General features: G+C 40.5%; 1 protein-coding gene across 2 annotated transcripts in view; it reads left to right on the top strand.

Moving 5' to 3' along the window:
• The first annotated feature begins 2,700 nt into the window (after positions 1–2,700).
• LOC110443693 (GTP-binding protein ypt1-like) overlaps positions 2,701–12,286 on the top strand; it is a 20,654-nt gene continuing 11,068 nt past the window's right edge. Inside the window, exon 1 of one of the 2 annotated variants that reach the window (XM_021488072.1) lies at positions 2,701–3,410. In XM_021488072.1, coding sequence (XP_021343747.1) covers positions 3,247–3,410 — 164 coding nt within the window. In that variant the 5' untranslated portion in view covers positions 2,701–3,246. Of the gene's footprint in view, positions 3,411–10,831; positions 10,923–12,286 lie in introns of those variants that run through there. The other variant, XM_021488081.1, reaches the window with a different exon arrangement.

Below are 12,286 nucleotides of genomic sequence, written 5' to 3'. Positions count from 1 at the left end.
CAATTTACACCACAAATGAGATCTTTCAATTAGGTCGAAGGCCTTCTTATAATCTACAAAGCAACAATATAGTCTGCCACCTCTTTTGCTTAAATACTTATTAATTAATGTCTGAAGGACAAATATTGCATCAACAGTCGAGTATCCAGGCCTAAAACCAAATTGGGCATCCGTTATAATATTATTTTCGGTGTCCCATTTCACTAATCGCCAATTCAATATTGATGTAAACAACTTTCCCATACAACTAACTAAAGTAATACCTCTATAATTATTCGTGTTTTCAATATCACCTTTTTTATATACTGGCATGATACACCCAGTTGACCAAGATTCTGGGAAAAGTCCTGCTTGAAAAACTGAGTTAAAAAATTTAGTTATGTATGGTACTAGTATCTCTTTGCAATCAATGAATAATTCGTTTAATATTTTATCCTCACCACAACTTTTATTTCTTTTCAACAGAGTTGTCCGTGAGCTTGTGTCACGATCTCGCCCAAAATGGTGTTCAGACGTATAGAATAGACATATCTCCATAAAAACCCAACAAATCTCAGACAGACATCGTGGCCGAGTGGCCATTCCAGAGTTTCAGGAATCTATTTGGACATGGTTATTTTAAGATATCAAATACCGTGAAGAATCCTTGAGGTGTAGTAGTACGTCCTGATAAAGGCAAGATAATTGGTGTACAACTGCAATCCATTTAGTAACCGCTAGTCGTCGGGAACCTTCTCCCTCGGGGAGTGGGAGCCGTCCAGGGGGTTAGTTAATTAGAGCGGGAAGAGGGATCCCTCAGCGCAGTAATTAGGGCGGGAAGGGGGATCCCTCAGCGTAGTAATTAGAGCGGGAAGGGGGATCCCTCAGCGCAGTAATTAGAGCGGGAAGGGGGATCCCTCAGCGCAGTAATTAGGGCGGAAAGGGGGATCCCTCAGCGTAGTAATTAGAGCGGGAAGGGGGATCCCTCTGCGCAATAATTAGAGCGGGAAGGGGGACCCCTCGGCGAAATAATAAGAGCGGGAAGGGGGTCCCTCAGCGTAATAATAAGAGCGGGAAGGGGGTCCCTCAGCGTAATAATTAGGGCGGGAAGGGGGATCGCTCAGCGTAGTAATTAGAGCGGGAAGGGGGATCCCTCAGCGCAGTAATTGGAGCGGGAAGGGGATCCCTCAGCGTAATAATTAGGGCGGGAAGGGGGATCCCTCAGCGTAATAATCAGAGCGGGAAGGGGTTCCCTCAGTACAGTAAATAGAGCGGGAAGGGGGATCCCTCATCGCAGTAATTAGGGCGGGAAAGGGGATCCATCATACAGGGCAGTAATTGGAGCGGGAAGGGGGTCCCTCAGCGAAATCATTAGGGCGGAGAGGAGAATCCCTCAGCGAAGTAATTAGAGCGGGAAGGGGGTACCTCAGCGCAGTAATTAGAGCGGGAAGGGGGATCCCTCAGCGCATTAATAAGAGCGGAGAGGGGGACCCCTCAGCGCATTAATTAGAGCGGAGAGGGGGAGGGTTGCGTCTCTCTGATGTTGAGATAATGGTCCTTGTCTCAAGATCGCCGCCGACAGGAAAGTCAGCCGAACGCAATAATGTATTGATGGGTAACCTTCAATTCACACGCAGAATAAAACCATATCTGTCGTGTTCTAACAGCGCGTGTAATCAAAGTCTGCCTCCCTCCAGTTTTTTAGCAGTCAGCTGTCCCCCAACTCAATGTTTAAATTCTACAGACATGCACCGAGGACAACAATGTGTGCGGCCTGTAAATGACCGAGTTAAGAAGACATGTAACGTTAACGCTATAGTTTAAATAACAACATAAAAACCTTAGACAACCATCTTGGTTGAAGTGTTATAAATCCGAGGACAAAAAAAAATCAGCATAATTTGCATAAGTAAACTCTTTCAGTAAGCAAGAAAAAGAGGTAAAGATAATCAAAGAAACATTTTTAGGGTGGGGGATATGTCCGTATATATTATCCAAGAAATGGAGATTTATGTGTGCTGCTGGTATTGGAAAACAAAATCTAACATTCATTACAAACGTTAAAACTCGGAAAAAACTAGCAGAAAAAAACCCTGAATGAAATTTTGAACATTGTAGACAGGGAGCGTATCCCCAGTGACGCGGGTATCTGTGTAGACAGGGAGCGTTCCCCAGTGACGCGGGTATCCCATTTCACTCGTCCATATGTTTCATTGCGATCCCCCTCACTGTAAAGTTCATACTGTCGGTCGTACACACTACTCCCTGTGTTTGTACTGGAAAATCCGTATTGACACCCGTCAAATCCTCCTCCTATCCCCCGGATTGTTGGTGCCCTGTATTATACCGTGTACAAGTTTAGTTATGGTGAGTATATGGCTTCCTGAACTGTTTGGAAACTGAAATGCCAGAGATATACTTATGACAGTTGTTCCGGAGACCGCGTGGCTATAGTAAACAAACAAAGGAACTGGGGCGATTCAGGAGCACAGTTGATGAGGCTGGGATTTTACCCGTCCAGTGCGCGTTCACACATCATGTGACTCATTCGCTAATTAGAGAGCAGCTTTCCTTACCATTTATCAGCAATATTTTGTCTTTGAGGAGCCTAATAAACTACTTGACGCTGATAGTTATAACAGCAATCGCTACTGATGCTGGCCTACATCGGTCGCTGTAGTAGAGAGCATCTCACGGCAAGTGCCGGGATTTCATTCTGTCTTTATGTGGGATTTCATTCTGTCTTTTTGTTAAGTGTTTTTGTACTTTGTCATGTTGAAGTCACTGAACCGTGTCGATGTTAAGAGTTATTGAGCAGACTTCAGTATTGTCAGTGCAGCAGCTGTAACCAGGAACGCTCTGCACGGACAGCGGCAGCGTGAGGCGTAGTGTTTAAAAAGAAAGTGATGTGGAATTACACAACTGAATGCTAGAGGCTGAAACACTGGGAAGTTGGCGAGAGAGACTTCTGTGAGACTCCATGTGTTGTTAGAAATATAATTTAAACTAAAAAAATAAACAAGTTTCAATAGTAAAGTTTTTATTCGTCTACGGGAGGTAGTGCTAGTTGACCTTTACAAACGTAAACAGAGACCTTCTGTACCACTTGTCATGTGACGTCTACTGATAGTTATCCTGCTTTAGCAGCTGATCGCTGATGGAGACGACCCATTTATGCCAAGTGGCTAACAAAGAGCAGTGGCCCGTTTCGTAGTTTGGGATTACTGTAAAGTTTTAACTTTTAACGTGAGAGTTTAACAATCAGATATGTCGTTGAACTGTACGGCGGCCTTGCTGCCGCATCACCAGAAAAAGCCGACCCTGGCTGTCCGGCCACGACCGAAGAAATCCTTGACCAATGGAGTGGACCCAGGGACCTTAACGACTTACTCCTACACCTTCATGGAAAACAACAACCGTAGACCATCCAGGTGAGTACACTTGTTAGTCTGACCAAAAAAACTTAATAGGGTACTTCCTGGTTAAGGCCGTTCATGTCAAAACGTAACGAACTAAAACATCGTCTCACTCTTTTAACTACTTAACCACGTTAAAACGATTCATGCGTGTAATGCCAGCGTGTTCCTTTATTACGTTTCTGACAAAAACTTCCATCTATTACTTAATAATGTTAAAGACACATTCCAGTAATTCAATTATTTAAGTTATTCCTCATACAAAGTTATATGATTGAAGTTCTGATATTAAGTTAGTGTGTGTTCTTTGGAGTATCGAGGATGAAACAACAAGTGTGTGTTGTTTACCCAATACACGACTGTAGTTCTTATACCAAGTTAGTGTGTGTTGTTTACCCCATACACGACTGTAGTTCTTATACTAAGTTAGTGTATGTTGTTTACCCCATACACGACTGTGGTTCTTATACTGAGTTAGTGTGTGTTGTTTACCCCATACACGACTGTGGTTCTTATACTAAGTAAGTGTGTGTTGTTTACCCCATACACGCCTGTGGTTCTTATACTGAGTTAGTGTGTGTTGTTTACCCCATACACGGCTGGAGTTCTTATGCTAAGTTAGTGTGTGTTGGTTACCCCATACACGACTGTGGTTCTTATGCTAAGTTAGTGTGTGTTGTTTACCCCATAAACGACTGTGGTTCTTATACTAAGTTAGTTTGTGTTGTTTACCCCATACACGACTGTAGTTCTTATGCTAAGTTAGTGTGTGTTGGTTACCCCATACACGACTGTGGTTCTTATACTAAGTTAGTGTGTGTTGTTTACCCCATACACGGCTGTAGTTCTTATGCTAAGTTAGTGTGTGTTGTTTACCCCATACACGACTGTGGTTCTTATACTAAGTTAGTGTGTGTTGTTTACCCCATACACGACTGTGGTTCTTATACTAAGTTAGTGTGTGTTGTTTACCCCATACACGACTGTAGTTCTTATGCTAAGTTAGTGTGTGTTGTTTAACGTCCCCATACACGACTGTGGTTCTTATTCTAAGTTAGTGTGTGTTGTTTACCCCATACACGACTGTGGTTCTTATACTAAGTTAGTGTGTGTTGTTTACCCCATACACGGCTGTGGTTCTTATACTTAGTATAAGTGTGTGTTGTTTACCCCATACACGGCTGTGGTTCTAATACTAAGTAAGTGTGTGTTGTTTACCCCATACACGGCTCTGGTTCTAATACTAAGTTAGTGTGTGTTGTTTACCCTATACACGACTGTGGTTCTTATACTAAGTTAGTGTGTGTTGTTTACCCCATACACGGCTGTGGTTCTTATACTAAGTAAGTGTGTGTTGTTTACCCCATACACGGCTGTGGTTCTAATACTAAGTTAGTGTGTGTTGTTTACCCCATACACGACTGTTATACTTATGAAGTCTATGGTGTTTACCTCTGTATACGATTGTGGTTTCATACTACCAAGCACTTTCCCGGACTTTTGAATCCCATAACGTAGCTACAAAAAATACCACTTCGTAATGACCTAGCGACATATTTCAAATAGAAGGGTACGCTTACTATACCTCCTGTGCAGAGTTGGTATGCGATATCGAAAGCGGAACATTTGGAGGTAGGTCCAAGTGGAATGTCTGAGGTTAAATGTATGCCATTACCACTGAAAATTTGCATTTCCCAACTTCAACCTTTAATCGTTTTTAGTTGTCATGAACAGAAATGTTCATATTTCATACCAGCGATTTGTTTTAGAACAAATTTTGCTGAGTTCGACATTTTATTGTCGATGCTCTTCATTTCTTTAATTATTGAAATTAAATTACGTCAGAAACTAAAATATCTAATCTTAAGCTTTCCTCGGACGACTAATAACGACGCCGCAGTTCACCCGAGACAAAGAGAATTAAGGGAATTAGCTCGACTCGTAATCCTTTTATACTAATCCAAATTAATTGCCATCGTGGTGGCAATAATTAAGTCTTTCATTGTAGAAAAAATGTGTCATCACATGGTTACTCATCCCTCACGTCCCGTACCCCCGGCTTAGTTACGTCATCGATCTTGGGGTACGTTGACACAAAAAGAACGGGAGAATCGTTTTGTCAAACACGGTAAATGTTCTCAAACATTGATGGACTTTATCAAAAACTGCTGTAGGTTCTGTTTAATCTGTATCGTCACCAAACTTGTTAAAAACTGATCTATTCTAGATCTTTAATCTTTATCAACTGAAGTCTGTGTGTAACTTCTATATCAATCTTTCTGGTTAACGTTTATCGATGTGTTTACCATTCCGCTCAAGGAACGCATATTATTTTCAAAATATGGACGGTATTATTTGTTTATTTGTTTTGACATTAGTTTCTGACTTACTCCAAAGAATAATTCAGATTATACAGAAGATTGAAATACGCCGCCAAAGTTTTATTTGTACATGTACACTAAATGGCGGACAGATTATCCGTAAACTGTATTTTTACTAAATATTTTGAAGATTTGAGGTTGTACATTACAAACCTTAATACATCATAGCGTGAAAAGCGGAAATATAGTTAAAATTGAAACACATTTTTTTTTCTCTGAAATCTTAAACATTTACCGTAAATAGAGGCTTCGTGGGACAGCTGCCTCCCTGCCGTCGCCCTCGTTTTTGGACGTGTTTTGTACAATCTATAAGATTGTCGTGATAATGATTGTCCGATCTACAGTCTCTGTACCCTTTATTACCAGCGCGGGCGTTGCCTAAATTATCTTTGTTATAATGATTACAATCCGTCTGGCCAGATGGTGCGACCGAATTTACTAAACAGCAATTGAATAACGGTGAATTTATATCTCCAGTGTGTGGTAGAAGAATGGAATACAATAATAGCGACATGTTCGTTGAAGGTTCCGTGTGTGCCTGTCAGCGTTATAAATGTTGATATTTTAATGAAGTCTGTCTTGGAGCCATTTGGCGCTGTACGTATTCTAATGAACGTTACAGACATCACTAGGTTATCACAGTACCAGATATGGACAACAAATAATCATGAATGGGGATGTCTAATGGAGGTTCTCTGTCCTTGACATTACATTTCCATGTACATCTTCAGCAGTTGAAAAATAGATAAAACGACCCCGTGGAATCTGGGAAAGTCATCGTCCAGGTCCCTACAGACGGGAACCCTTTTGGCATCCACATCCTGTCGGCAGGCCATCTGGGGGCCCATCTCTAGGATTTTAGGGTCTAGTAGCCTGCATGGGCCAATGCACGAGATTATTTAGGCAGATGCGTGTGCAGAAACGCTTTCCCTAGGATGCAATTTACCCAAGATTTCTACTTATCGCCCTACACCAATTGCAGATCCGAAGCCATTACTGCCGAGTTTCACGGCTACTTTGCTGCTGTACCGGTGGATGTTTCCGAGCGTACTGAAACCAGTCACACAAATAACAACATTGAGGAACTACTGTTCATGCAGTAAATACAATCTAATTCAATCAGGACGCTTTCCGCCAGTTACACATAGTCGATAGCTTTTATTTTTCGGGCTTTGTGGGTCAAAAGCATTCAAAGTTTGATGAAGTTACCCATTTTTTAAGATTAAATTCAGTTTCACGGTAATAAACCTGTCAGCGAGGTTGCATACATTTTTCTCCGACCCCCCTCTATCCATCCAAACGAATGCATTATCCGCCTCCCTTCTTTCGTTATAAAGTTATACAGCTCCATACTCCTTCCCTTGTCGACCTCTCGCATCAAGTTCGTTATAGTTCTTTAGGTACAAATCACAGGTGCTTGAATTTATAATATAATAACGGACTTGAGCAAGGCTTCGACTGCTAATCACGAAGTTATAGGCAAAATAAACTGATTCAATTCAACAAGTTTATCCGTTTTGTTTTTTATTTGGCTGTGCGGGTAGAAAATAGTGAAACCCACAATCATGTAGTAATTAGTCCACAATTCATATAATTCGGAATGGAAAATGTCTTGTGATTTGCATGCTCTATCATACATGCCAATGGGCGATAGTTTAATACTCTAGTTCGACAACCAGATAGTCAGTATCTCAGATGATACAGTATATAGAAGTGTCGTGATCTCAGCCGGAGAAAAATCTTTGGTTCGGTCTCTAACTTGCTTACATTTCAAAATGAGAATTGTGTATTTTGTAGAAATTTTATAATTGTTCAAATAAACAAAGACAAGCTGAAACAGTTCATGTTTTATGATAGTGCATTCTCTATCGCTATACGTATACCCTCACTACGTCAACGCCTCCCCTACCAACCCATACATACCCTCACTACATCAATCCCTCCCCTCCCAACCCATACACACCCTCACAACGTCATCCCCTCCCCTCCCAACCCATACACACCCTCACAACGTCAACCTCTCCCCTCCCAACCCATACACCCCCTCACAACGTCAACCTCTCCCCTCCCAACCCATACACACCCTCACAACGTCAAACCCTCCCCTCCCAACCCATACACACCCTCACAACGTCAACCTCTCTCTTCTGCTGAAACCTCCCAACACCACCAGGCTATCCACAAACCACATAGCTGCCCTTCATGTCTAGTTACAGCGTCCGTATGTAGTCAGTGATCCGTGGCGTTTTCCCGCGTATCATACAATCTCAGCATCCGCATCTTGCAACGGGTCTCTGTCTTGTTATCTCCCTTTGTTAACGCGATGATAAACGAGGCATTAATAAGCTACCGTAAACAAAACAGGTGCTCCCCTGAAGATGTTAGTGCACCGGTAAATGTATTAGCTGTAGTGGTGAGAGAGGCTTATCGTTAAGTGAATACAACATAAGCTTCTGTATCGATGAGTATGATGATCCTCCCTCCATACCTTGTCCTCTGGAGAACAATCGCAATTAAAACATGTGAATATGAGGGAAGTTAAAGTTTCACGTTATCATACGATATGTAAAGACTCACCAATTTATGATCTCTTTTGTTAAACATGTTAAAATGTCTCTTACGGAGCTAAACAGGGGTCTAAAACAGTGGATAGCTTAGTACACATTAAGGTCTATCTCCCCTTAAAGCACGGATGGTTTTATGGATGGTCGTGTATCCCACCTTTGTTATCAATTTTATGAGAATTATAACATGCGGATACACTTGTATTACCTCTACCGAGTAAACATGTCTTACTACGATAACAAAAGTGAAACATACACTTTATATTACGTCCCTGTCTTTCTGAAAGTCATGTCGCTTCTTCTGGGTTGTTCTGTTTCGGCGGTTGAAACATGTATATGAACCGAATTCTTTCTGTGTTTTTTTAAAGACACGCTCTTCTGGAAAGAAAAGTCGCCAAGCATAGAAATATGAAGAACAAAAAAAAAACACTTCAAAAGAGTGACAGCAGGGATCCGTATCGCTATGACTGACACGCACTGACAGCTATCTATTTAAAAATGATATGGACATACCTTTATAGAATATAGGTTGAGGAAATGTCCAAATGTTTAATGCTGCACGTGGACTTTGGAGAATAGATTGCATAGATTAAACTGAAGTAATTATAACTTTTTTTATGGGTTGAATAATTGTGTTGAAGATAATTAGTAACAGAACATTCAAGTAGGATACTTCAAGGAAATTTTAAATTCATGTTACAAAATTTTCAACTACAGGTCTACTTACTAAAGATTAAAATTAAATAAAAACACATTGGTGACGATCGGACACGAAATCACCCGGGCCTTTTCGGCAAAGCACTGTTCAACAATTTTACCCACTTGAAGCATCTTGAAATCCTAAAAACAATTATATGACACTTATAGAAGTTCTGAATGTAAGTAAGGCAGGCAACTAAGTCTACAACGTAAATATGTCGACATGGAGAGATGGCATGGTCATTAACTGATCCAGCCTCTCTTCTAGGCCACCTGCTGACACGATTTTGGCACAGGGACCTGATCATTCGTTACCCCTATATTTGGACCTACACATTTTAGGGTTTAGATCAAGTGCTCGTATATATTATCATCATTGGGTTAGTATTTTTACCAAAACTTATCTAAACCCCTAAAACGTGTGAAATTACTCTAAACACATTAGCTTAGGTCCAAAAATAGCTGTAACAAATGCCCAGGTCCCTGTGTTCTAGGGCACCAGCTGGCACGATTTTGTTACTGATCAGATGCTGACCGGAAATGAGGAAGTGAATCATAAAAAAAAGCATGTGACACTTATAGACGTTCTGAATGTAAGTAAGACAGGTAACTAAGTCTACAACGTAAAGATGTCGACATGGAGAGATGACATGGTCATTAACTGAGCCAGTCATTCCCAAAACCTCCCTTCTAGGCCACCTGCTGACACGATTTGGGTACTGATGCTGACCGGAAGTGAGGTGGACTTAGGTATAACTTAGATACATTGCTGCGATGCATTGCGATACACTCAGCAACAAACAACAGAAATGTCCGTTTTATACGTCTCTGGTAATATTTACCCAAGTCCAAATGTAGACTGAGAGTCTGAACCATACAGTAAGTCCAGGGAGACATCATTGTGCCTGTGACTTGGCTATCCCTGGGACCCACCTTGTGATATGGTTGTGGTACAAAGCAGTACAGTAGGGTAATATACAAGTAGGAAAGGACAAATATCCATACAAATATAATGTTTCAAACATGTTTCTTTAGAGTTGTTGAAGTCCCTTGTTATGATTTAATCACCCAGCTGTGGTAAGTGTAAGCCATTAATGGTGCCCTTTGTATACTTAAAGAAATAACATATGGCATCAGTATGCAAGTCTATTTCATCATGTTCTATAATTATATTTATAGTGATCCCAGGTAACTTGTCCAATAGTGAAGCTGATGTCAGTATACTTAGAAGTCTGGTGTGTTAGAATAGTTCCTTATGTAACAGATGACACGAAATCTGGTGTCTTAGAATAGTTCCTTATGTAACAGATGACACATGCTTTCCTGATCTAATAACAGATGACACATGCTTATGCCAGTTTCATCATTAGGTTCAGTGATTTAAAAAGTGTACATACCACGCTCACCTTGGCTTGAGTTCAAAGTTCAATCACACCTGAGTATTCTAACTGTGTATTGGGTAGACGCGTAGGTCGAGGCTATATTTAGAATCAATAATTACCACCTACAGAATATATAAATATTATCATCCATAAAAGTTCACACACAAGACGAAAACATTCACAAGATATCAGCACGACCAGGTAGTGGACATACAGGTGATATTTCCAGGGCTAAGATCACAGCTGTACAGCCGCTTACCTGACCAGGACCTGTTCCAGGTATAAACAAAATTTGACACTTGGCTTTGTGTGTGCTGTAAGTGATATTGTTAATACAGAATTGTGTTTGTTTAGAATGTCCTAAATATTTTAACACCGTAAAGTCCTACATATCTGTAAAGTCTCATAAATATATGCACAGGTATGTCCGGTATGTAGGGATAGGAGAGTTGACATTTCGTTACTTCTGTCTTTTTTTACTGTCATGGAATACATGTACAGGTAAGTTAAATGAGAATTCCTTCTAGATTGCTTAAAATTATACCTACATTAACGAATGTTCATAGAATTGTCATGAATATTTAATTGATAGATGAGTATACAGGTGTTAAATTAACAGGTGTGTTTGTTGACACTGCAGGGCCGAGTCAGTGACAGTCCAGTGGACTAAAGCGAAGATCTTAAACTTCAAATAGCGACGGGGGGAGTAGCTGTGGGTACATTTCATTACCAACTCTTTGGAGTAGGTACTGGATTAAAAAATATAAAGCTTCTCCTCCATAAGTTAATGAGATCCATGTGATATATATATATATATATAAGGTTTTATCTGCTGACTAACCTTGGGATTAGAGTAATGTTATCTGCTGACAATTACTACAGTATGTCAGCTGGCTATGTGTGTCATGTCACTCGTCATCTTAGCAAATTAAAAATCATTACTGGGGCGCTTGTTAATTAGATACAAAACTTTATGTTAATTACCTATAATTTACATCTGAGACTGACCCTGCATAGAAAATGGTGCCATTAAGTAAGGCAATAGGGCTGCTGTACATTATATACAAACAAAGTACAAACACAGGGTCTGTGATGTCCAACTGAACAATGTATGAAGAAAGAGACATTTTAAATCATTCATTCAAGGTAAAGGATTCCAACAAGTTAAGCTATATAACTACCATTGTCACTATTCATTGTGAAACATTGAGGTTCTTTCCAGAAGAAGTATTCCATAAAAATCACACATTGCAATGCATGTGAGAGAATTATAGATTATCAAAACTTGAATGTTTGAAAAAAGAAAAATGAATAAAAAAAAAATGCAGGGGTCACACTCAGGAACATAACATTGTAAAGCAAAACCCCTGTGTAAAAACAATGAACATTAAAAGATGTACCGGGAAGTTACTCTAAACCAGAAAAAAATCCTTTTGGCTGTGTAGCGGAACTGGACTATTTTCAAACATTCAAATACCAGGTAGCTCAATTGGTTACAGCGTATGTCTAGAGTTCGGAGGGTCCTGGGTTCGAAACCCCAGTCTGGTCGTTCCATTTCTCTCTCTCCTGTTACAGCTGCTTCATCTTCTATACAGAAGAGAGAACTTTCCAAACCTTCCTTCCTGAGTGGAACTACTCTTCTCCCTGATCATGGCAGATTTACCTTACAGTGTACAATAACTACCAGTAACTTTAATGAGAGATTCTTACTTGTCACAAACATGTACCTTTGTTCCTATCAAGCTACATGTACAATGGTTGGCATGGAGGGGGAGAACCCCTTTGATATTTTACCTAAATTAATTTTCTTCTGTCATTTCCACCACCACCACCACACCACCACCACCACCACCACCACCACCACA

This window comes from Mizuhopecten yessoensis, unplaced genomic scaffold, assembly GCF_002113885.1.
Source record: "Mizuhopecten yessoensis strain PY_sf001 unplaced genomic scaffold, ASM211388v2 scaffold1961, whole genome shotgun sequence".
Taxonomy (NCBI): Eukaryota; Metazoa; Mollusca; class Bivalvia; order Pectinida; family Pectinidae; genus Mizuhopecten; species Mizuhopecten yessoensis.
This window is presented reverse-complemented; position numbering and strand designations above follow the sequence as displayed.